Source organism: Aphidius gifuensis, linkage group LG3 (genome assembly GCF_014905175.1).
Source record: "Aphidius gifuensis isolate YNYX2018 linkage group LG3, ASM1490517v1, whole genome shotgun sequence".
Lineage (NCBI taxonomy): Eukaryota > Metazoa > Arthropoda > Insecta > Hymenoptera > Braconidae > Aphidius > Aphidius gifuensis.
This window is the reverse complement of record NC_057790.1, coordinates 22,671,763-22,697,748: the sequence shown is the minus strand read 5'-3', so window position 1 is coordinate 22,697,748 and position 25,986 is coordinate 22,671,763. Positions and strand designations below refer to the sequence as shown.

The following is a 25,986-nucleotide window of genomic DNA, read 5'->3' as shown; positions in this document are numbered from 1 at the left end:
AATATTATTTTTTTTTTATTGATTATCAACTATACATGAAGAAAAAAAAAATATAAAAAAAATTCCAACTTAAAAATAAAATAATAATAAATTATGAATTGATTGAAACTGTTTTGAAATTATGATTTATCAGTATGTCGTTGTTGACGACGACGACGTCTTTGTCTTGCAGATGAATCTTCTTTTGTTGCTAAAGATACAAGATCATCTTTTTGTTCAGCTTCCAATTGTTGAACAAGACTAGTTGCATTGACAATTTCAAGATGAGTTTCAGCAGCTCGTTTAACTTGCATCATTGCTACTTTTGGACCCCTTGGCTCGTAGGGCTAAGTAATATTAAACTCACTCCATAAATTTAATTCAAAAACAAAATGTTTATTAAAAATTAAAAGAAAAAAAAATTTACTAATGAATCTTTAGCTACAGTGATTCCATAAGACTCAAGAAATCTACCAGCAGAACCAAGAAGTTCTAAATTTGTTATATTGGCTTTGGATTTTTTTGGAGTTAATTTTTCATCAGAAGATATTGATGATGATGACGATGACGACGATGATGATGATTGAAATTTTTTTTCTTTTACTTTGTCATTATTTTCAAGTTCCCATAATTCCAATCGCTCATGCCATTTTCGTTTTCTTTCATTCCAAAAATTTTTCTTATGACCATATATTAATTTTTCTTTATGAAACAAACTATTTACAAAAGTCTAGATTGATAATTTTGCATTAATATATTTTCACTCTAAAATAAAACAAAAAAGCTTGCAAATAAAAATATATATATTTACTTTTTTTCGTTCATCTTGATGATTTATTTCAAGTGACTCTTCTAATTGAAATTCTTGAATTTTTTTGGTAACTTCATTTAAAATATAGTATATATAATTTAAAAATATTTCTCTATAATTATCAGTCATTATTGTTGGGAATGTATTTGTCAAATAGCTCACCAAGCAATCACCAAAATTCTTAAATTAAAAAGCTACATGTAAATACTTTAAAATTGCCAAATTAAAAAATTAAATAATAAATAAAAATTTAATGGCATTACAATCATGTCTATTTGTGTGAGGTTCATGTCTTTGTGCATCATACCAACATAGCTTATTAAATTATCAAAGTCATTGGGTTTATTGTTAAAATCTATAAGCAAGTACCGAAGAGTTTCAATAATTATTCGAAATTTAGCACTTGTATATGCATCAATTGTCAGTGAGACATTTGTTTCGGTTGTAAAATATTTTGTATACTGAGGATATGCTTCACAAAAGCTAGTTAAAAATAAATTAATTATAAATTTCTCTTTAAACAAAAAACAATAACTATCAAATTTTTTACCTTAGAAATATAACATTTGCATGGTACTGAGGATTTGTTTCAACTCCAGACCAAATTTCTTTGATAACAGCATTTTCTTCAATCGTCAATCTACGAAATTTATTATCTCGACTTGATACACCACCCATATTTTATTTATTTTCTTCAACTCAAAATAAATATAAATCTCTTTCAAACGAAGTTGCTCACAAATGAAAAGAAAAAAAAATGAAATAAATAAATTTAAATAAAAACCAACACACCAATATTATTTGTAAAATATTTTTTTGTTTAATTAAATAAATTTTCTTCATAATTTGTATATACACATTTAAGTAAAGAAAAAAAATTTAATAAAAGGCAAAATGTCTTAAATTATCGCACCAAAAAAAATACAAAAAAAAATGTTTAAATCATGTGTTAATTTCAAATGAATTATCACATTATCATGCTTGAATTTTTTTTTATGTAAAGATAAAAAAATAACATTTGATTCTTTAACACAATTGATCATTACTACCAGGACTAAATATTTTAATATGTCTATCAAGTAATTTAAAATGATATATTGTACTTTCTGGCCAATGATGAATTTTTCTAATTACATCAGTTTTCCACATGACAGTTATTTTACCAGATATATCCTTGGCATGACCAGTTGTCAATGGTTCAACAATGACATTTAAATCAGCCATTTTTTTTAAACCAAAAGCAATCATATCAGGTTGACAAAAATCAACATCAGCTTTATATATATGTGTCATCAAACAAACAGATGTATTTGGTTTTGTTTCTATCAATGATCTTAAATATCTCAAATAAAACCATACATCTGTTAAACTCAAATTAAATTCAAATAAATGACTCAAATCATCAACAATAATTGTAACTGCTTTACGTGATTTAAGTGAGTCATCAAATTTATCTTTTAAACATGATATTAATTTTTTAACAAGTTGTGAATCATGTTTTGTTGCATCTGGTATATTTATATTTAATTTTGCTAATGCTGCATCAATATTATCATGATCAATATTTTCAATATTACTTGCAATTGTTGTCATTGGTTCAACAACATTAACAACACCATATTTACGTAAGTCATTTAAATTATATCCAAGTTTCATTCCAATATTATGATAATGACCAAATGTATTGTGAAATAATACTAAACATATGCTATTGTCTTTTTCAATTGCATGTGACACAACAGTGTTTATTAAAAAATTTGCATCACTACCATGTTGTTCTTCAATGGAAATTAATTTTCCACGTATATCAACTTGATCAAGTCCAATTATTCTTTTTACAATTGCAGTCATTTTTTATTATTTATTAATAACCAATATATTCTTCTATTTTTAAACAAAAATATTATTAATTTAGCTATTTTTTCATAACCTGAAAATGTTAATATCAAAATGAAATATTAATTATTTTTTTAAATTAATAAATAAATATATTTATTGAGTGTCTTACCAACTTATACATGTGCTCTAAATTGTCATTGTTATTTAACTTAAATTTATTGTTAAATATTTATTTGTTTATTTATAATTAAAATATAAATTATAATCTAATTTTGCAAAATCACACGTGTTATTTTTGACCAACAGTATATAATCAAGTAGACATTTGGTTCAACTCAATAACATCAAGATGGAGCACTCAACTTGGAGTTTTTTGTCAATAATAAAACACGTGGATGTTGTTGCTGTCAGCTGATGCGTGCGCTGCGAATTTTTTTTAATTTATTTGCAATTTTATGTATACGTAAATTGATATTTTCATTGTGTTGGGAGGAATACTTCAATATTGTGTACAAACATGACTAACTGACCAATTATCAGTGATCAGGGTAATCAGTTTTAGGCGAGCCTGAAGCCATTCATCAACGTGTCTATTGTTACAGTGTCACTACATCCAGACATATTGTAAATACTTTTTTTTTATTCATTAATATTTTCATTGTTTATTATTTCACTTGTTGAGAAAAAAAATATATATATTAAAGCATGCTTATATTTACAATTTTACTTTTCAATATATTTATTTAGGTATTTATTTTTTTTTTCATCAATAACAAGCCTGTGAAAATGATGATGCAAAAAATCAGTCATTTACATTGCCCTTTGAACATTGACATACTTAATAATTTAAAAGTTACTGGAATTTATATTATAAATAAAATAACGAAATTATTTTATATTTTAATTAATTATTGACTATTTTGTTTAGGTAAATTTAAAAAATAACAAAAAATGGAGTCACAAGAATCAAGAAAATTAGCACGATGGTATTTTGGTGGTATTGCATCTTCAGGTGCAGCCTGTGTAACTCATCCACTGGATTTGCTAAAGGTAACATTAATAAATTTTTCAATAATTAATTAATAAAAAAAAACATACATAGTAAATAAATGAATAAATTAAATTTTCTAAAATTATAATTATTTGAATAGTCAAGCATTTAAAATCTATAAAAATCTTGTGACCATGTTAATGATCTAGAACTTTGATATCGAAAATAGAAAAACAAAAATACATAGTCGTCAATAAAACATATAACTAAAGTTATATAACAGGAATTTATTAAATTAAAATTTTAAATAAACCAGTTAAATAATATTATGACCTTGTATTTATGCTGATTAGCCAAAAAAATTATTATTATTTTTTTATTAAAAATATATTATTTCATTGCAGTTGAATAAACATATATGAATATGATTAACAGGTTCAATTGCAAACACAGCAAGAGGGCAAAGTATCAATTGTTAAGCACACATTAAAAATCATTAAAAAACAAGGAGTATTGGCATTGTATAATGGACTAAGTGCATCATTATTACGTCAAGGTACATATTCAACAACAAGATTTGGTGTATATGAGGTAATTATTTATATAAATTATATATCAATAAATAAATAATTATTATTATATTATTAATTTTTTAGGTTGTTAAGCAAGGCATGGAAAAACCAGGCGAGCCACTGCCGTTCTATAAAAAGCTCATAATTGCTGGTTCTGCTGGAGCTATTGGTGGTATATTTGGAACTCCTGGTGATTTAATTAATGTACGAATGCAAAATGATATTAAATTACCAAAAGAACAAAGAAGAAAGTATGTTAATTTGTTTTTATGTTTAAAAAAAATAATGATGATTAATTGTTATTAATAATTTATTTATGTATTTTTTAAAATTAGTTATAAACATGCAATTGATGGTTTGATACGTGTCAGTCGTGAGGAAGGATTTATTAAACTTTTTAATGGTTGTTCAACAGCAACTGGACGAGCAATATTAATGACAATTGGTCAATTAAGTTTTTATGATCAAATTAAACAGTATTTACTGACACATGCTAATATGAATGATAATTTGGGTACACATTTTGCTGCTAGTCTGTCTGCAGTGAGTTAATTAATTAATTTTTTTCGTTGTTAAATTTCATGAACTTTTAAAATATTTAATTTTTCAACTGGAATTTTTAGGGGGCCATTGCTACGACCTTGACACAACCCCTTGATGTATTGAAGACACGTGCAATGAATGCAAAACCTGGTGAATTTAAAAATATTGGACAACTTATTATGTACACTGCAAAAATGGGCCCATTGGGCTTTTTCAAGGTAAATTTCTTTTCGATTTATTTGACTGAATAACAATTGGATAATTTAATTTATTAATGTTATTCAATGTGATTGTTTTTTTTTTTCAAATTTTTTATAGGGATATGTACCAGCATTTGTTCGACTGGCACCTCACACAATTTTAACATTTGTCTTCCTCGAACAGCTGAGAATTTACTGTGGTTACATTCCTGACAATAAAAAAGGGATTAATGGGATTTAACAATATCTTCCATGTAAGTTTATTTAAAAAAAACAAATGAACATTCCATCTTAGGAATTTACTTAATTAAAAAAAAGAGTTAAATACTTGCCAATAGCATAATCATGATTACAGTTTTATTTTTTTAATTATTTTATTTATAACTGACAAAGTTTTACATAAAAAAAAAACAAGAGAAATAAAATAGTAGTTTATAATATTGACATTCCATTACTCTGCAACTTATTGAATATATATGCTGGCATATTATGACATCCTACGATGAAACTTTTTTATTTTTGTTCCCAATAAACGTACAAAGCCAGTGTAATTAATTTATTATCATTTAAAAAAATTATTGTAGATAATAGTTTGTGGATATTAAAGTTGAAAGTTATATTTAAATTTTAAAAAATGAATGAACGTATGAAATTTCATGGCATGATGCCAGTCAATGGATCAATTTAGACTGATGCAATAACTTCCACAATTATTATCAATATATGAAAAAAATTAAAAAAACAAAAAGAGTATAAATAAATAATATTCTTAATGTTGAATAACTTTTATTTATTTATTCACAATTACCTTTCTTCTTTTTTTTTTTTTTAGTCGACGTTATCCTTATTGACCCTTGTCAAGTCCTCCTCTTCTTCTCCCTGGGAAGAGTAACATAATTAATAATATTATTCATTGCTGAAAAAAAAAAATCTATTTTCTTGTTTTTTAATGATCTACAAAAAGTGAAAATAGCAACTCGTCAAAGCCCCTGTGAGGAGGGACATACTAAAGAAATTTATTCGATCAAAAATAATTAAAATCTATTTTTATTTATTTTTTAAAAATAAAGTTCTCCTAGAAGAACGCTTCAGTAGATATTTCTGAAATTTGTCAAGCAAGTAGAGACAAGCCACGACTATTTTCAAAAACATTCTCGTCGTAGGCCACAAGCATTATTTATTGCTTAAAAAAGGAATTATAATAAAACAAAATCTTATTTTCAATTCAAAAATTTTTATTTGTTTTTCTATAATTAATTACATATAATACTAAATTAAATATAATTAGCAAAAAAGAAAACTATATTTGTGTTTTATATAATTTTTAAATATTTATTTATAACAGCTTCAATTGACTTTTGTTTTTCATATAGTTTTTCTCGTGAGTGAAAAAATTGATTAAATTTTTGTAATTAAATTATTATTTGTAACTTTAATAATTAGTATTTTATTTTCATCAAAACTGACTGATAAATCTATTGGTTTTATGCCATCTCTTTTACTCATAATTATTTATAATTTTAATTTGTAAATTTTATAGGCAATACTTATTGTCAGAACACTGGCAATAAAACAGTTGTTCTCAAACGAAAAAAAAAATATTTATATTGTAATTATAACTAAAGTACGTCCAGTGCTTTTATCAAATTTTAGAACGATGTTCATAGACACTTTAGACAAATACAATATGAACAAAATAAAAAATTCATATTGTACGTATTTGTCGTGATTGTACTTTAAATATATTTGTTATGCTATTCTTTATCTGGAAGATCCAATATTTTACTAACAAATTCAGCAACATTTGTCATTTTCTTTGAATGTTGAGCAATAAATTTTGTTTCAAATAGTTGACTATAATTTGGACGTGTTGGATAATCCTTTTTCAAGCTAAAAAAATTAACATTTAAATTTATTTTCAAGTTGAATAAAAAACAAACAAGTAAATATATAAAATTAACTTGAAAATAAGAACATACCATTCATTGATTAATTCTTCAAACTCAGGTGTAAATTTTCCTTTTGGTAATTTTGGTGATGGTTCTTTAACAACTTCTTTCAATTGTTCAAATGGTGTACTCCATAATTTGTATGGAAATTGACCAGTTGCTAATTCAACAAGAGATATACCAAGTGACCAAACATCTGATCTAATATCATACTGTGATGGATTACCTGTTGGATCTATTCTCTCTGGCTACACAATAAAATAAAAATAAAATAAATTTTTTGCTGATATTTATAAAAAATTAAATAAATTAAATAAATTAACTTACAGCCATATATAATTTACATCCAGCATCAATTGTTTTTGCAATTGAATCAACAAGATATCCAGATATACCAAAATCACACATTTTAACTTCACCTTTACGATTAATTAATATATTACTTGGTTTAACATCTCTATGAATAACACGTAATTCAGAATAAAGATAATGAAGTGCACTAACAACAGCAAAACATATTTTTCCAAGTATATCTTCATTTATTGTTAAACCATTTGAATATACTATTGGATAAAATTTATCAAGACTCATATCCATAACTTCCATACATATCCAAACATCACCTTCACGAAATAATGCACCATAAAATTGTACAGTATATGGACAATCTGATGTTCTCATTGATATATCCAAATCAACCAATAAACGTTTTTGTTCAAGTGTGTTAACTGTTGTTGCTGGTATTCTCTGTTGACAATAATATTTTGTTTATATAAATACAATTAAATTCAAAAAAATATTATTATTATTATATCTATTGTGTTGAGAATTAAAAATAAATAAATATACCTTAACAGCCATTATTGTTTCTGACTGTTTGTGTCTCATTTTTTCAACAACACCATATGCACCACGTCCAAGTAAACAAAGTGTCTCAAGATCGTCAGCTTCAACAACAAATGTTCTATCACCAATTGTGATATCTGTACGTTTGTCAAGATTTCTTGGTGGTGTACTATTTATTATTAAAAATAAACATGTTTATATTTATGAAAAATATTATGATGAATTAATAATAGAATTTTAAATACTCACAGAGGTACTGGTTCATCTTTTGGTATAATAATCATTCCTGGTTTTTGTCGACGCATTTTCTGAATAATTTATTTATTTTATTTATTATTGTAGAAAAATAATCAACAATTATTATTTGTTCAGTTGTTTAGCTGACAACAATCCAATAAATCTGCAATAAAATTGTTAAATAAAATTTATAAATATATTTATAAATATGTACTTATAGATATATGAAATAATGAGGAAAAAAAAATCAGTAAATACTGAATAATTAAGTGAAGCGGTTACTTCAACCTAACAAATCAAAGTTTTGTTTTTTTTTTTTCTTTTAAATAAAATTAAATAATGGTGGAACACATGATCTTGTTGAAGCAATTAAAAATATGTTTTAAAAATATAAAATATGTATTTTTGACTATTGTCATTTAATCTTACATTGTTTATAATATATTGATTTTATTATTAAAAAAATATAACAATGGAAAATAACAAAAATATTATAAACTTGTTGACCATATATGAAGTTTTTGTTCTAACTTAAACTGCAGTCAAGCAAGTCTCAACTGAACTAGTCTGATATTAGAACTACAAAATACCAACATCATATAGTGTAAAAATAAATAAGTCTTGCAGCCATTTTTCCCAGCAAAACAATTCCCTAAACTTTGATAATCAATAATAATAATAAACATTGTAAACAGGTGGGAAATGTGTTATGTCAAATCATGTCAAATTGTCAACAGAGAAAATCAGTAAAGAATAAACATCAGTCATAGAAGATTGTTGCTGTTTAATGATAATGGCAAACAACAATGACAAATCAAATGAAACAGTAATTTTAATACTTGGCTGTGAACGTGTTGTAGCAAAAAGAGACAAGTTATCAAAATATAGTCTATATTTTTCATCATTATTTTCTGAAAACTTTAGTGATCACCGGCAGAATGAGTATCAAATCAATTATAATATATCTCCAATTACTCTCAAGGTATGTTAATAAATTGTAAAAAAAAAAACATTGATCGTTTTTAATAATATAACTTTTAATAGAATTTCGTCAACTGGACTGAACAAGCTGAGACAAATGAAAATAAAAAACAAGGAGTTTATCCAGTTGAGCCATGTTTAAAAAAATTCATGAACATAAATGATGAAAATCCACTTGAATTATTAGAGCTGAGTGTTGTTTATATGTGTGAAAAATTAATAAATGACCTAACATCAATAATTATACTTCATTGGTTGTACTCAGATAAAATTATTGATATATGGATATTAGCACAAGAATTAAATTTAGAAAAACTTAAGGATATTTCATTTGCTGCTTGTTTAGAAAGATTTGAAGAATTACCATTTTCATCACTGGCACAATTACCACTGGAACGACTTATTGAACTTGTTGATAATGTCAATGGTAATTGTTCAAAAACTTGGCTAAGATTTATTGCCAATGAAGGAATTAGAAATTATACATCAACACCAGATCATGATCCTTCTCATCATATTTATAGAAGACTATTTCAGGTATTGAAATATATATTATTTAAATTTTTAAAAATGATTATTTTATAAAATTATTTTAAACCAATAGATTGTCAATACTTTAACAACTTGTCCAATGGAAAAAAAAAATAATCCAAAGCATATTAGTTGCATTGCTGCATATAAAATCACTGATGTTGGAAAAAAAATACCATGTGTATACATGTGGAATGATGGTTTCAAAGAACTCATCGATTTGACTGATATTGTAAATCTCATGGATGACGGGAAGGATGTTGTTGGAAGGCAAATTATTGGAAGAGGTAATTTATATTTATACTTTTATGTTTTTTTTTTTTTATTTAATTTATATAAAAATCAATAAAATATTTATTTAGTTATTATTTTTTTTTTTTTTTCAGGCTTTAGTATTTATGTTGTTGGTGGCGAACAAGGTTTTGGATCTGGTAGATTTGTTAAAACAATTTGGCGTTATTGTTTATTATCTAAAACTTGGTTTTCAGTTTCTGAGTAAGTTTTTTTTTGAATATTTTAATTAAAATTATAAACGCACTTATTATAAAATATTGAATTTATTATTTTTAAGATTACCTCGAGCTAGACGACACATGGTTGTACAATTTATAAAAAATAAACTGTACGTTATTGGAGGTGTTGGCCAACACAGAGTAAAACTTTCGACTGTTGATGTCCTGGATATTTATACTGGTATGTAATTTATTAAATTTTTATTGTTTAATTAATTGAATAATAAAATTGAAAAAAAAAAACAATTCAAGGTGTTTGGTCAAAAGCTGCTGAAATACCTGAAATGTTTACGGATGTACCTGCTTCTTGTGTAGCTCATGGAAAAATTTTTTACTACAAAACAAATTTATATATTTATGAACCATCAAAAAATTGTTGGAATACATTAATTTGTAATGGTGTGACGCTGCATTCATTACTTTGGCAGGATGATAAATCTTGTTCTAATAATAATTTCATTCATGGTGTTGGTATGTATAATCTCAATTGATTATTTATTTATTTTTTCAACAATTGGATTTATTTGTGTATTTTTTTTTTTAATAGTAATCAAAGATACAAGAGATTTGTTAATAAGTTTTCCATACAAGGTAGATGAAGAAAATGAATTTATATTTTTATACACTCCAATTGTTGAAAAATCACGTAATCTTCAATTGGTAAGTATTCAAACGATATTCAATGGTACTAATCTCATTGAATTTTCATATGATACAATTAAAAAACAAGTTTCAATCGAAATAAGATCATGTGATAATTCATCTGATTATCCAGTAACTGGATATCATAAATTTACTAAAAACAATTTACATGAAATTGGTTTTCAAAATCGTATTGGATGTTTTAATATTATTGATCCAACTACTTTGTATAAAAAAAGTTTTTTTTCCGATTGGGAAAGAATAAGTGTTTAATATACATAAAAAAACCAACATCCTTGTTATTTCTCTGAAATATTAATAAGAGAAAATTTTAGCTAGTTAAAAAACATAAAAATTGATAGTTAAAAAATAATTTTAAAAGTCATTTTTAATAAATATTAAAAAGTGTTATAGTAATTTTAAATATATATATAAATTTTCATAGTTCTACCTTGGTTTATTTAATAAATAAATACAGTATTAAATTCTTCTTTTTTTTTTTATCTTGAATCATTAATTTTTATTCATGTCCTTGTAACAGAAATTTTTATAATTACATTGAAAAAATATTGTTATAATCCATTCAAGTGTAGTTTAAAAAATCATGAAAACATGGAGAGAGAGAGAGAGAGAGTTTGTATATTTTTATACGAATCAATATACCCGCGAATATCGTAAAAAAGATGGTGTGAGGATGCTGAACGATCCCACGAGTATACAATGTACGTATTTGATTTCATGTTATTTAAAACTACAAATAATGGAAAATTGTTGTTCATATTTTTACAATGTTTACAATATTTTTTTTAAATTTATTTTTCATGGCAATTCAAGCTCAAATTAGCGTTGCAAAAAAAAGAAAATTATAATATAAGTATATGAGTAATGGGCCTTCTTTCCAATTGAGGCAATATGACAAACACACAGAGCGAAAAAAAAAAAAAAAAGAAAAAATAATAATAATGCTTTGTAACAATAATAATAAATAAGATGATTCACTTAATATTTTATACATGAAGTTTCTATCTATATAATGATATAATTTTTTAAAATTATTTTTTAGTTTTGCGCTTCAATTTTCGTATACATAATATGCGCATTTAACACTTAGTTAATTAAGTGTTTTATTTTAAATTTATTTAAAATAAATATTCATTGTAAAACGCGTGAAAAAAAAAAATTAAGAAAAATCCATTATTGGGATTTTTCTCGTCGCTATTTTGATGAATTGATGTTTTTTTTTTTTTTTTGTGATAATTATTCGTTAAGTTTATTCGTCATGATAGAAAATTAAATAAGTGATAATTGATTTACTGATCATTCGGACCAATTACATTTAAAGCAAATGCAGCTGTCGTCTCGCCTTTCTTGCCAATTGCTCGTGCTGAGTACTGACCAATATCACCAGGTGTACATGATTTTATACTCACTTCGAACAATTTATTTCCGTCTGAGCTAAATGTGAATCGACTACTCTTTTCGTCAATTGGCTTACCATCCTTTTGCCATGTTACTGTAAATAAATAATAAATGTATAAATATTTATTACAGTAATTAATTTAAATGATAAAAATTGTTATAAATTGAAAAAAAAAATAATTTACCTTTGAGTGGAGCAGTTTCAAGTCGACAAGTGAATTTTGCTACCTCACCCTCGTTCACCGTTGATGACTGTGGGAATGTCGCGAACACTGGGGTCTTTGGCTCCTCATTTGGAACTAAAATAAAATATTAAAAATAAAAATACATAAGTATATTGTTAAATAATTATTAAAATATATGGAAATAATATTAATTTTTATTGTAGAATAAAATTTACCGAGGACATTGAGTGTACATGACGAGAAACTTTCACCAGCATCGTTAAAGGCCTCGCACGTATATGTGCCAGAGTCTTCTGGGAAAATTTCGGCAATAGTAAGCTTATAAATATTAGCTTCATTTGTATATTGGAAATCTTTGCCTGGTTTAATTTCTTTGTTATTATGTAACCATACAACATCGAATTTCTTGGCACCAATTATTCGACAACTAAGAACAACAGATTCACCATCTTTGACAAATGCACTGACAAGATGATCAACAATTTTTGGTGGTTTATCATTACTACTTGTTTTCTTTTTACCAGCACCATTTGCCATTGGTTTAACAGTCAATTTACATGATGTTGTTACTGTTCCTACACTATTTTTTGCTTGGCATGTATAATCACCCTCATCTTCTGGGAATACTTCATTAATAACAAGTGTTGCTACACGATTTTTATATTTAAGATCAATAACTTCAGATGAACTTAGTGTTTTACCACTCTTTGACCATGTTATTTGTGGCTCTGGATCACCATCAACTTTAACTGAAAGTTCCAATTGTTCACCATCATTTATTTTAACATCTTGTAATTTACGTATAAATGTTGGTGGTCTCATTGTATCATCTGATGGTGCAATTAATTCTCTAGTTGTATTTCTCGATCTTGATGGACTTCCTGTTGAACTTCCACCGTATTTCTTTAAGGTCTTTGCACTTGTTGAATAATCTTGTGTTATTCTTGATGTTCCATTGCTGGAACTATGTGATGTTTTAATATTTGATGAATATTCTTGTTTAATAATAATTTGTGGAGGTGCAGGTTTTATTGGTTGTTCGATAAATCTACGTTCACCAGAGAACATAATATCATGTGCTAATTGAACTTGTTCCTCAGTCTCACCATCTCCTTCAACAATAACAACACAGCTAGTTTCATCAGATCCATGTATATTTGTTGCAAGACATCTGTATTTTCCACTGTCTGATGGTTTACAGTCAACAATTTCCATTGTTACAACACCATCAGAATGTGTCATTGAATATTCATGCCTAGATAATTCACGACTATCTTTAAACCATCTTACTGATGGTGGTGGTTTACCACTAAGACAACACAATAGTTTACAAGTTTGTCTACTTTGCATAACACGTGGTCGAAGTAAGAAAGTAAAACTAGGAGCACATTCAGTTTGTTCAAGCCAGAAGTATTGTGGTAATGGTGCTCTACGACGTACTGGTGCAATATCAGGTCTGTATGGTGGCATTTCTTTTGGTAATGGTTGAACATTAAGGAAAACAACTTCTTCTCTAAATCCATAATGATTTTCAGCTCTTATGACATATTCTCCTCTGTCTTCTAGTTTACATCTATTAATAACAAAAGTATAATCATCGCCAATATATCGTTTCATGAATTTTACAGATTGTCGAAGTTCTTGATTATTGTGATACCAGGTAAGTGTTGCTGTTGCTTCAGCAATTACACGACACGTAAATTTAACACTTTGTCCTTCATAAGTAAAAGCACTTGCTGGTTTAATGACAAATCTCGGTGCTGCTTGTCTTCGATCGAATGTAGAATCATATATTTTATATTTTTCAATGAGAAGTTTTCTGAGAGATGAATATTCAGCGAGTCGACCAATTGGTAAAACATATTTTTCCCAGTCTTCGTATTTTTTACGAAGACGATCTCTAAAGCTAACATAACGATTTTTGGCAATGCTATTTGTTCTGTCGCTGTGATCACCAGTTAACCAAGGATGAACAAGACATTCATGTGCAGTCATACGTTTTTCTTTGTTTTTAATAAGTAAATGTCGAATAAAGTCTTTACCTTCGTCAGATACATGACGGAAAGTTTCTTCATCAAAGTCCCAATCACAAGCCTTAACATTTTTAAGTGTTTCAATATCATTATCACCAGCAAATGGTGATAATCCACTAAGAAGTACATAAGCCAAAACACCACATGCCCACATGTCTGTATAAAAACCAACTGGTTCACGTTCAACAATTTCTGGAGCTGCAAATTCAGCAGTTCCTGTACTTATTTTAACAACTTCATTTGGATCAAGTCTTGTTGCCAGGCCAAAGTCAATTAATTTAATATTTGTACTGTTTCTTGTTTGGCACATTATATTTTCAGGTTTAATATCAAGATGTATAATATTTTTTTCATGCATGTGTTTAATTCCTTCACATATTTGTCTCATGTAATTAATAACTTCAGCTTCAGACATTGAGTATCCTTCTGCTGTAATTCTTTCAAATAATTCACCTCCTGATAAAAATTCATAAATTAAAACCATTTCATCATCGTCCTCAAATGCATCATGAAGATTTATTAATTTGTGATGATGTAATTGATTCATTATATCAATTTCTTTTCTAATAAGTTCCTTTTCCATAATATGAGATACTGGAATAAATTTGGCAGCAAAAATATTACCAGTTGCTCTTTCACGACAACGATGAACAACACCAAAAGCACCAGTACCAATTTCTTCAAGAATATCATATTTATCGTAAACTGAAGTACTTTTAATTTCAACTGGTTGTGGCACATATTTTGAGTAAATGTCAAATACAAATTGATCATAATCGCGTACTTTTTCATCGTTTCTTCCACGTATTTTTTTGCCAGTTGAATCATATGTAACTTCACGTTTTTGTGTTGGCTTTTTCTTTGTACCTTTTGTTGTAACAAGTGAAGTAGCCTCACTTGGATCTGATCGTCCATAAACATTTTCAGCAGATACACGGAAATCATATTGATGTCCAGGGCTTAAATCATGAACGGCAATCGAACAGAAACGAGTATTTCCAACTCGAATCCACGATGTCATTGGATATTCACGTTTTTCAACGACATAATTTGTAATATTACTACCACCATCCCAAAGAGGAGGCTTCCATGTAACTGCCAAAGAGTCATGGCCAATATTGTCGACTTGAGGGAATCTTGGAGGATCAGGCCTATCACTGATTTGTACTTTAATAATAGCACTATCTTGTCCGAGTTCATTTTCAGCTGTAATTCTGTATGGACCAGAATCATTTCTATGTCCATCTCTTATTGTTAAAATTGCATGTCGTTCTTTGAGCTCGACATTGTAATGTCCTCCTGACTCAATAGTCTCACCTTCTCTTACCCATGTAATCTTAGGTTTGGGGAATCCAGTGAATGGTATTTTAATTGTCACATTAACACCTTTGTCAAAGAAGGCAACGTCTCTGAATCTTGGTGGGACATTTAATTTTGGTGGTGTCATGATAAATAATTCAGCCTTAGTAGATTTATGGCCACCTTTATTAACAGCACGACAAACATATTCATCTGCATCCTCACCAAATACATCATTAATAATTAGATTATGGCAATCACCCTCACTGAACATATTATAACGACTTCCATTTTGTAATTCTCGTGCACCTTTGTACCAAGTTATTGTTGGTGATGGTGATCCTGTAATAATACACTTGAATTGTGCATTATGATTTTGTTGACAATTAACAGCTTTGAGACCTTTGAGAATTTCTGGTGGTGTAGATATTTGTGGATCTACAATTTTCACTGATGTTGATGCTTTAGATTCATCACTAATACCAGCAATATTTTGAGCAAATACGCGGAATTCGTATTGTCTTCCTTCAATCAAATTCCTTACATTAATTTGATTTGTAGGACAAACTCCTGGATTAACACGTTGCCAGGCAATTGAGCCAACTTCACGCTTATCAATCCAATAGCCTTGAACTTTAGCACCTCCATCAGTTTCTGGTTTATCCCAAGACAAATTGACAAAATCACCGCCGATTTCCAAAACTTTTGGAATACCTGGTGGTCCTGGTCGATCATAAAGAGCCTTGGCTTTAATGGGATTTGCACCTTCGAGTGCTGGACCCATTCCATTATCATTAACTGCCATAATTCTAAAAAGATATTCATGGCCTTCGGTTAAACCATGCACTAAGAAATTAGTATCTTTACAGAAGCTCGAAATAGTTAACCAATGACCTTGGACTATTTCACGACGTTCGACAACATAATGAGTAATTTTAAGACCACCGTCTGTTTTTGGTGGATTCCATGATAAAGTACAAGTATGTTTATCAATATCTGATACTTCAAGTGGTCCAACTGGAGGTCCTGGTGGACCAGTAATATGAGCTGTAAATGACCCTGATACATCTCCACTATCATTGGAAATGGAAAGTTCGTAAATACCTCCGTCTTCTTTGTCAATATCTTTGATAAAAATAATAAGATATTCATCAAATACAGTGTATTTAATGTGACCTGACTCAATGACTTTGGAACCGTCTTTCTTGAGTTTAACATTCATAGGCTGATCTCCACTGTAGAATATTTTGATCTTGGTATTGTCTTTTTCTGATAAATATAATACACCTGGCATACGTTCGATACGTGGTGGTGTTCCAATCTTGAGTCTCATTGTTGTTGTTGCAATACCAAGAGGATTTGCAGCTTGGCAACTAAAGTCACCACTATCTGCCTCCCAAACTTCTGAAATAATAAGTCTAAATAGACCATCGTCACGTGTCTCACTACGGAATCTTCCACCCATTGTGATTTCACGTCCATTTCGTAGCCATCTTGGGGTTGGCATAGGTTTTCCAGTAGCTGCACACTCAAGGACAAATGTTTTTCCAAGTGGTACTCCTTGGGTGACTGGCAAAGGTTTTGTAAACTCAGGTTTCTCACCTCCTTCAACTTCACAAACTTTGACTGGAGTTGTACATGAGCTTGCATCAGATCTGCCAGCAGCATTAACTGCAAATATTCTAAACTCATAATCACCACGTTCAATGAGATGTAAAACACTGTATTCAAGATCTGTGACATTGTAGTCGTTACACTTGAGCCATATAGCTGAACCAATTTCACGTCTTTCAATAATATAACCAGTGATTCTACTTCCTCCATCAGATGTAGGTGCTTCCCATCTGAGATCGACATAATTCTTTCCAACTTTGATAACTTGAGGAGTTCCAGGTGGTGATGGAACATGGAATTTGGATCGAAGTTTGAATTGAGTTGACGGAGGAGAAGGTTTACTGTAACCAGCAGCGTTCATTGCACGTACACGGAACTCATACTCACGACCAGCTGCAAGACCATAACAAACGTAGTTTGTATCCTTGACAAGATAGTCATTTGCAATTCGCCAATGTCCATCATCTGCTGGGTCACGGAATTCAATTTTGTATCCTTGAATACGTGAACCACCATCAGAAACTGGTCTATCCCAATTTATTGTGATAGAATCAATATCCCAATCGACAACTCGAGGTTGACTTGGTGGCTCTGGTACATTGAATGGGAATTTGGCCATGACAGATTCTTCACCAACTAAAGGCTCAGAAACTCCATATTGATTTTCTGCACGAACTCTAAAGTTGTATTTTTTATTTGCTTCTAATCCCATGACATCATAGTGTGTATTTCTAACGAAACTGCTGCATTTTAACCAATAACCACCTGGATCAAGTCTTTCTACGATATAATTGGTGACTGGTGAGCCACCGTCATCAAATGGTGCTTTCCAGCTCAACGAGCAAGTTTCTGGAGTAATGTCAGATATATCTAATGGGCCTTGAGGATGTGAAGGTTTGTCAACAACCAATACTTTACATGAAGCAGTATCTGTTCCAATTGTGTTTGTAAGAACAATTGTGTAAATTCCTGTTTCACTACGTTTAGCTTTATTGTTAATGAATTTCGATGAAAATTCGTTCGTTTCAAATTTAATTCTAGAGTCTGTAAGAACTTCTTCACCATTAATAGACCAGCCTGGTTTTGGTTTTGGATGAGCATTGAATGGAACGGTTATTGTGAAAAGCTCTCCAGCAATTACAGTCATATCACGAATGCTTAAATCGCTAGTAATCTTTGGAGCAAATGAAGGTGCACTTGCTCGAATTGCATCTGAGCTTGAACTCCATGGACCTTGTCCTGCAGCATTAATTGCAGCAACCCTGAATTCATAGTCATGATTTTCAATAAGTCCTCCGACTTTGTATTGAATGTCTGGAATATGAGCTGGAGTTGCTTTAATCCATTTTTCTTCACTGATACCACGTTTCTCAATAACATAACCGATAATAGGCGAGCCACCATCATGTCTTGGCCTATCCCAAGTGATTGTAATACTATCTTCTGTTGTTTCGATTCCACTTGGAACTCCTGGTGCCGTTGGTACGTCAAATGGAAATCTTGCTTTGATAGGCTGGCTCGTTTCAACTGGATCTGAAGTTCCATATTGATTTTCTGCCATTACACGGAAATCGTATTCTTGACCGACATTTAAGTTTCTCACTCGTACAAATGTTGTTGTTACATAGCTACTAATCTTTGTCCATGATTGTCCTCTGCCTTCACGTTTTTCAATAACATAATTTGTTATGTCAGCACCACCATTGTCTTTTGGTGGAGTCCAGTAAAGTGTAAGTGCATCTCCAGCAAATTCATCAGCTCGTAGATTTTGTGGTGGACTAGGACGATCTAATACACGAACATTGAGTGTAGCAGTATCAAAACCAGATGAATTTCTAAGCTGAAGACGATATTGTCCTCCATCAGTACGTTTTGAATTTTTAACTACAAGAGAAACGTAATCATCAGCTTGTTGTTGATGAACTCGTTTATCAGTCTCATCAAATACAACGTCATTGGCAAACCAAGTAGCAGTTGGTTTTGGAAAACCAATATAAGGAACGTGAATAGAGAAATCTTCTCCAGCACGTACTGTAATATCCCGAAGTCCACTGAGATCCAAAATAGGTTTGTTTGGTTGTTCTTCGATAATAACAGGATTGCTTGCCCGGCTTGGATCACTTTTGCCTACGTCATTAACAGCAATGACACGGAATTGATATTCATCACCTTCTCTTAGTCGAGGAACAGTGTACACATTTCCAGTTATTATTGCGCCATTAACATCATTCCATTCAGCATCGTCCTTTTTCTTTGACTGAATATAATAACCACGAACTTTAGCACCACCATCATTTCTAGGTGGACGCCATGACAGAGTTACAGAATCTTTTGTAATACGGTCAGCATTTGGTGGTTCAGGTGCATCTGGGCGTAGTCGCTGGTGTCCAGCAACAATTGGTTCAGTTGGTCTACTTGGATCTCCAGCTCCAGCTTCATTAATTGCAATAACACGGAATTCATAACGACCACCATCATGAAGATCTTGCACTGAGAAAGTTGTATTTGGTGTTGCATAATTATTAACCTTGAGCCATTCACCTCCACGCTCACGTTTTTCAACATAATAACCAGTGATAGGTTTTCCACCAGTAACTTCTGGTGGGTTCCAAGATAAAGTGCAAGTATTTGGTGTGTAGCCAAGAATTTCAGGTTGACTAGGAGCACCAGGTGGATCAAATGGACTTTTTGCAACAACAGGCTTACCATCAAGAGGTTCTGATACTCCGTACAAATTTTCTGCACGAACACGGAAAACATATCGTCTGCCTTCTTGAAGACCTCGTGCTGTAAAGTGACAAGTTGGACAATAGCCAGGACATTGTCTCCAATTGTCCATTCCAAAATCACACATTTCAACAATGTAATTTGTAATTTCAGCACCACCATTATCATCTGGTACAGACCAAGATAATGATATCGATTCATGATTCGTACCGGAATACAAGAGTGGTCCCTTTGGTGGGTCTGGTTTGTCGACAACAATCACTTCAATATCAGCAGAATCTTCACCAAATTCATTAGTTGCAGATACTTTGTAAAGGCCTGCATCTTCGCGTACTGATTTTTCGATTAACAGCACTGTATGTTCACTCTTTGTTTCTGTTGTAATACGGTAGGATTCAGGGAGTTTATTGGCATCTTTTTGCCAGCTAACTCTTGGCGTTGGTGAGCCAGATATCGGAATGTCAACATGGATTGGCTCTCCTGCTCTTACTCTTATTCTACAACCATGCAAACCATCCAAATGAAGTTTTGGTTTTTCTTTCATTGGTTTTGCTGTTATAACATTTGAAGCTTCACTTGGTTTTCCAGCTCCAGCAGCATTGACTGCTGAAACTCTGTACTCATATTGATGCCCATCAGTCACATGTTCATCGAGATACTCGACTCCTTTTTGTGGTTCTTTAGTCAATTTTATCCAACGACCAGCAGCACGATCGCGTCTTTCAACTTCATATCCTAAAATGATTGATCCTCCATTGCTAATTGGTGGTGTCCATTTGATATTGATGTGATCTTTGCTGGCATCTGTACACTCAGGTTTTCCAGGTTGTCCAGGTACTCCAAATTGATTTTTAGCTATAACAGCACGATCAGTCTTTAATGGATCTGATCGGCCTTGTAAATTCTCAGCAGATACTCTAAATTCGTACTTTGTTCCTTCAATTAAACGAGGAACAGTTGCATGAGTTTGTTTTGGATTTACATAATTAACTGCTGGTACCCAGCCACCGCCGTGTGTTAAATCACGTTTTTCAATTACGTAGCCAGTAATTTCACTGCCACCATTGTCTTTTGGTGGTTTCCATGACAGTGTAACAGATTGACTCGTTATTTCTTCATAATCGAGAGGTGCTTCTGGTGGGCCTGGTCTGTCAAGAACGACAAGATTAAAGGAACCTTCATCAGTACCACTGTCATTTTTTAAGAATAATCGGTATCGTCCTGAGTCACTTCTCTTTGCATTTACAGTATGAACAATTGTATGATAGCCAATTGAAGTAATTGTTGTTCTCTCATTGGTTTCAAGAGATTTACTATTGCATGTCCAAGTGACTTCTGGTGCTGGTTCACCGATAAAATCAATATCCACGTGGAAAACAAGCCCTGCTTTGATACGAATATCATCAAGTGGTGTTTTAATTTTCGGTGCAAGGAATCTTGTTTTTGCAATGACTGTATCGCTTGGTTCTGAAGGTTCTGATTGACCAGCTTCATTCACAGCAATAACTCGGAATTCATATTCTTGTCCTTCAGTTAAATCAGGAGCTGTTGCGCTTGTTTTTCCAGCTGGAGTATGGACAGCATTAATCCAGTAAGGAGATCCTTTTTCTTTCTTTTGAACGATATATCCAGTAATTGGTGAGCCTCCATCGTTCTCTGGAGCTGGCCAGGTAAGATCTACATGATCTTTATCCCAATCTTTAATTTGAGGCTTACCAGGAGCATCAGGCTCATCAAATTCATTCTTAGCAATGATACTTCTTCCTGTTTCAAGAGGATCTGATTCTCCAACATTGTTCACAGCTTTAATTCGGAAATGATATTCTTTGCGATGTACTAATCTATAGACTTCATGATTAAGACCCATTGCCATTCCTGCATCAGTCCAAGTACCTCGTGAGACATCCATTTTTTCAATAACATAATGTAAAATAGGACTACCACCATCGTCAGCTGGTAATTGCCATGAAAGATGACAACTATCCTTAGTGATATTTGTGACAAGCAAAGGTTTCTGTGGTGGTGATGGTCTATCTAAGACAACAACGCCAGCACTTGCAATCATTTTTCCATGATCATTAACCAGTGTTAGCTGATAACGACCACCATCAGATCGTACAGAGAAAGGTATTTCGAAAGTCGTATTTGTTGATGTTGTGTAAATTTCATGTCGTGTATCAGAAACAATTGCATCACCATTTTGTGTCCAATATGCTGTTGGTTTTGGAGAAGCTTCGATTGGTAAATCCCAGCCAATTTTTTGTCCGGCACGAACAACAAGATCTCTCATTAATAATCTATCGAATTTAGGTGCTTGGAATCGTGGTTTGCAGATAACTGGCATAGAAGCTTCAGATGGTTCACCTGATCCTCCTTTGTTAACAGCAATAACTCTAAATTCATATTCTTGGCCTTCAGTTAAATCAGGAACACGTCCACGACATGACTGACCGGGAATTTCAACTGCTTTTTCCCATTGTCCAAAACGTGGTCGTTTTTCAATAATATAGCCAGTGATTGGAGATCCTCCATCATTTTTGGGAGGTGTCCATTCAAGATCAACGTGATTTTTGTCCCAATCTGTTGGAATAGGTTGACCTGGTTTATTGGGTTTTCCGAATGGATCTTTAGCAGTGATTTCATCGAGTCCAGTAAGTGGGCCTGATTCACCCATTTTATTAACAGCACGAACACGGAAAGTGTATGAATGTCCTTCAATGAGATGATCAACTTTACATGTTGTTATTTCAGACTCTGCTACAGGCACCCAACGCATACTTTCAGAGTCCATTTTTTCTACTGCATAATAAAGTATTTCACAGCCTCCATCATCTCTTGGAGTTCTCCAAGTGAGAGTACAACCATTCTTTGTAACATTTTCAACTTTAAGTGGGCCTTCTGGAGGCAATGGAACATCCATAACAGTCACATTTAGTGTTGCACTGTCAATTCCATTTACATTTTTAACTGTGAGTGTATAGACACCTGAATCAGAACGATGTGCATCCATAAATCTGACTTTTGTATTGTAGTCTGTGTTGGTTATTTTAATACGGTCATCATTACTGATTGTTGTGCCCTTGAGGTTCCATTCTTTTGTTGGAGGTGGTTCACCAATAACAGGTACATCAAAGTCAAAGAAACCACCAGCACGTACTTTAACATCAAGCATGTATTTCTTGTCAATTTTAGGTGCTAAATTCTTTGGTCTGGCAATATGAGGTCGTGTTGCATCAGAAGGCTCTCCTGGCCCAGCCTTATTTACAGCACGTACTCTAAATTCATATTGTGTACCTTCAATAAGGTCAGGAACTTTTCCACGATTTACATCTCCCTCAACTTTTGCACATTCTACCCAATCTGGATTGAATTTATCACGTTTTTCAATTATATATCCAGTAATAGGTGAACCACCATCTTCAAGTGGATGAGGCCAGCCTAATTCAACAAAATCAGTATCGTAATCAACAATAGTTGGAGTTCCAGGTTTACCAGGTTGATCAAATGGATTCTTTGCTTCAATATTTTGTGCTGTTGTTAATGGATCAGATTTGCCTTGTTTATTTACCGCACGCACGCGGAATTTGTACTTGTGTCCTGGCGTCAAGCCATCAATGTCAAGGTTTGTTTCATCACCCTCTGTTTCACCAGCTGGTACCCATCTACCCGTAGTATCATCCATTTTTTCAACGACATACTTTTCAATTGGTTGGCCTCCATCATCCTCAGGTGGATTCCAAGATAATTTACAACCTTCAGCGTGTATATTTGATGCCCTTAATGGGCCTTCTGGTGCTCCGGGTTTATCAAGAACTGTCACTTTTACTGTTGCCGTATCTATTCCATTAATATTTTCAGCAACTATTGTATATCTACCAGACTCAGCACGCGTTGCCATCCTCACATTGAGACTGGTCGCATAATCAACGTGTTTCATTTTTATACGATCAGTTGGACCTAAATCACGATTGGCAAACTGCCATTTTGTTGTTGGAGTCGGCTCACCCGTAACCTTTGCCTCAAAACTAAAGTTTTGGCCTGCCTTGATCTTGATATCACTAAGATATGTACGATCAATTTTTGGTGCAAGATTTCTTGGTTTAGCGATAATTGTTGGAGTTGCATCTGATGGTTCTCCGGGTCCAGCTTGATTGACAGCACGTACACGGAATTCATATGGTTGTCCTTCAATTAAATCTGGTACAGTTGCTGATGTTACATCAGCAGGTACTTCAAGTGCTTTTTCCCAGCCACCATATTTATCTTTTTTTTCGACAATGTATCCAGTAATGGGTGAACCTCCATCTTCAGTTGGTGGTTTCCATTTAAGATCGACGTGGTCTTTATCCCAATCAGTTGCTTTAAGATCCCCGGGTTTGCCTGGTTCGTCAAATGGATTTTTAGCAATAATTGTTTCTTCGGCAGTCAATGGCTCAGATTCACCTTCTGCATTGACAGCTGATACTCGGAATTTATATTCTTTACCAGGAGTCAAGCCAGTAATATCTGCAACAGCTTCTGGTGCACGTGCACATGGCACCCAACAGCCAGTCTCAGGATCCATTCGGTCAATTTGATAATACTCAATGGGAGTGCCACCATCATCCAGTGGTCTCTTCCACTTGAGTTTGCAGCCTTCTTTGTGTACATCAGAAATTACAAGAGGCCCTTCAGGAGCTGTAGGTTTATCAGTGACAACGACATTAATTGAAACACTGTCTTTGCCTGATGAATTCATTGCCGTAACAACATATTCACCACTATCCCCTCGTACAACAGGTCTTATTATAAGTTTAGTACTGTATGGTGGATTTTCAAGAGTCACTGTTTTGCTAGATACAACAGGGATAGATCCACAACGCCAGTCGACATGTGGAGCTGGTTCACCAATAATATTTGCATCAAATTTAAGAGATGAACCAGCTGAAAGTGTAACATCTCTAAGATTTCTTCGGTCAATTTTCGGTGCAAGAAAACGAGGTTTAGCAAGGAATGTCTTGCTCGTATCACCAGGTTCTGATTGTCCAGCTTTATTAACTGCAATAATACGGAACTGATATTCGTTTCCTTCGATAAGGCCAGTAATATGAGCTTCTGGTATATCAACTGTTGTTTCTAAAGCTTTTTCCCAAATTGGTGAGTATTTGTCTTTCTTTTCAATAATATATCCGGTGATAGGAGATCCACCATTGGTGAAAGGTTCACGCCATTTAAGATCAACAGTATTTGCTGACCAGTCAGTAGGTTCAGGAGCTCCTGGTGCTGATGGAACAGTAAATGGATCTTTAGCAATAATCGATCCATACGTTTCTAGAGGCTCAGATTCACCCTCAGAGTTGATTGCCTTCACACGGAATTTATATTCATGACCTGGTGTAAGGCCGTCGACCTTCATTTCTGTGCCTGAACATTTGCCAACTGGCAACCAGACGCCTGTTTCTGGGTCATATTTTTCTACGAGATATGCCTCAATCGGTTCACCACCATCGTCTTTTGGTTTTCTCCATTTAAGAGTGCAACCATCTTTGTGAATATCAGAAACATCCAATGGTCCTTCTGGCTTTGCAGGTTTAGCTATTAAAAAAAAAAACGACAATGAATTAATGTTATTGGCAGACAGGTGATGAATTTATAAATAAACTGTCTCGACGCACTGTCATTGCGATAGAAAGATAATTAATTTTAAATTTATTTATTTTTGTTTATTTTGTTGCCCTTAGCCCAGTTTAATATGAACAAATAAATTTTAAAAAAATAAGCATTCAAGATTTCTATACTTACAAACAACATTAACTTCAACTTCAGCTTCGTCACTGCCATACTGGTTAATTGCAGTGATCTTGTAAATTCCTGTATCTTTGCGTTCAGGTTTGTCGTTATAGAATTTCGTATTGTAGGGTTCATCGACAACTCTTCGGTGAGTAGTTGTATGAACTCCTTTTTCGTTTATCAACCAAGTGACTTCTGGCACTGGCTCACCCGATATCCTGACGTCAAAGTGGAAGCGCTCGCCTTCGCGAACATTTACGTCTCGGAGAGTGCGTCGATCGATCTTTGGCGGTACTGTAAATTTTAA

General features: G+C 31.9%; 6 protein-coding genes across 12 annotated transcripts in view; 2 read left to right on the top strand and 4 right to left on the bottom strand.

Moving 5' to 3' along the window:
- Positions 1 to 119: 119 nt before the first annotated feature.
- LOC122851063 lies at positions 120 to 1,568 on the bottom strand. Its single transcript, XM_044150113.1, has 5 exons — positions 1,341 to 1,568; positions 1,054 to 1,273; positions 791 to 970; positions 407 to 709; positions 120 to 326 (listed from the first exon to the last, which is right to left on the bottom strand). The coding sequence occupies exons 1-5, from the start codon at positions 1,466 to 1,468 to the stop codon at positions 120 to 122; spliced, it is 1,038 nt and encodes a 345-aa protein (XP_044006048.1). The 5' UTR covers positions 1,469 to 1,568.
- A 209-nt stretch (positions 1,569 to 1,777) lies between these two features.
- Positions 1,778 to 2,707, bottom strand: LOC122852977 (elongator complex protein 6). Its single transcript, XM_044153144.1, has one exon. The coding sequence runs from the start codon at positions 2,639 to 2,641 to the stop codon at positions 1,817 to 1,819; it is 825 nt and encodes a 274-aa protein (XP_044009079.1). The 5' UTR covers positions 2,642 to 2,707; the 3' UTR covers positions 1,778 to 1,816.
- A 111-nt stretch (positions 2,708 to 2,818) lies between these two features.
- On the top strand, positions 2,819 to 6,534 carry LOC122852976 (mitochondrial dicarboxylate carrier). Its single transcript, XM_044153143.1, has 7 exons — positions 2,819 to 3,253; positions 3,558 to 3,679; positions 4,056 to 4,211; positions 4,277 to 4,443; positions 4,528 to 4,735; positions 4,816 to 4,953; positions 5,054 to 6,534. The coding sequence occupies exons 2-7, from the start codon at positions 3,581 to 3,583 to the stop codon at positions 5,174 to 5,176; spliced, it is 891 nt and encodes a 296-aa protein (XP_044009078.1). The 5' UTR covers positions 2,819 to 3,253; positions 3,558 to 3,580; the 3' UTR covers positions 5,177 to 6,534.
- Positions 6,535 to 6,677: 143 nt separating this feature from the next.
- LOC122852974 (dual specificity mitogen-activated protein kinase kinase 3) lies at positions 6,678 to 8,527 on the bottom strand. The gene is made up of 6 exons (XM_044153140.1): positions 8,397 to 8,527; positions 7,980 to 8,130; positions 7,734 to 7,899; positions 7,212 to 7,631; positions 6,915 to 7,132; positions 6,678 to 6,825 (listed from the first exon to the last, which is right to left on the bottom strand). Exons 2-6 carry the CDS (start codon positions 8,033 to 8,035, stop codon positions 6,690 to 6,692), a joined length of 996 nt encoding a protein of 331 aa, XP_044009075.1. The 5' UTR covers positions 8,036 to 8,130; positions 8,397 to 8,527; the 3' UTR covers positions 6,678 to 6,689.
- Positions 8,528 to 8,640: 113 nt separating this feature from the next.
- Positions 8,641 to 11,593, top strand: LOC122852961. Of its 2 annotated transcripts, none has more exons than XM_044153115.1 (7): positions 8,641 to 8,949; positions 9,012 to 9,485; positions 9,553 to 9,766; positions 9,866 to 9,974; positions 10,051 to 10,172; positions 10,244 to 10,462; positions 10,539 to 11,593. In XM_044153115.1, the coding sequence occupies exons 1-7, from the start codon at positions 8,755 to 8,757 to the stop codon at positions 10,904 to 10,906; spliced, it is 1,701 nt and encodes a 566-aa protein (XP_044009050.1). In that variant the 5' UTR covers positions 8,641 to 8,754; the 3' UTR covers positions 10,907 to 11,593. The 2 variants fall into 2 exon arrangements, with proteins under 2 accessions (XP_044009050.1, XP_044009051.1); XM_044153116.1 differs by having other exon boundaries at positions 8,655 to 8,949; positions 10,259 to 10,462.
- Positions 11,594 to 11,849: 256 nt separating this feature from the next.
- The window catches only part of LOC122852944 (twitchin), a 50,522-nt gene continuing 36,385 nt past the window's right edge, over positions 11,850 to 25,986 (bottom strand). For all 6 annotated transcript variants that reach the window (XM_044153084.1, XM_044153085.1, XM_044153086.1 and 3 more), the window contains 4 exons: positions 25,692 to 25,973; positions 12,453 to 25,484; positions 12,238 to 12,351; positions 11,850 to 12,146 (listed from right to left, as the gene is read on the bottom strand). In XM_044153084.1, the coding sequence (XP_044009019.1) occupies positions 11,944 to 12,146; positions 12,238 to 12,351; positions 12,453 to 25,484; positions 25,692 to 25,973 (13,631 nt within the window). In that variant the 3' untranslated portion in view covers positions 11,850 to 11,943. The remainder of the gene's footprint in view (positions 12,147 to 12,237; positions 12,352 to 12,452; positions 25,485 to 25,691; positions 25,974 to 25,986) is intronic.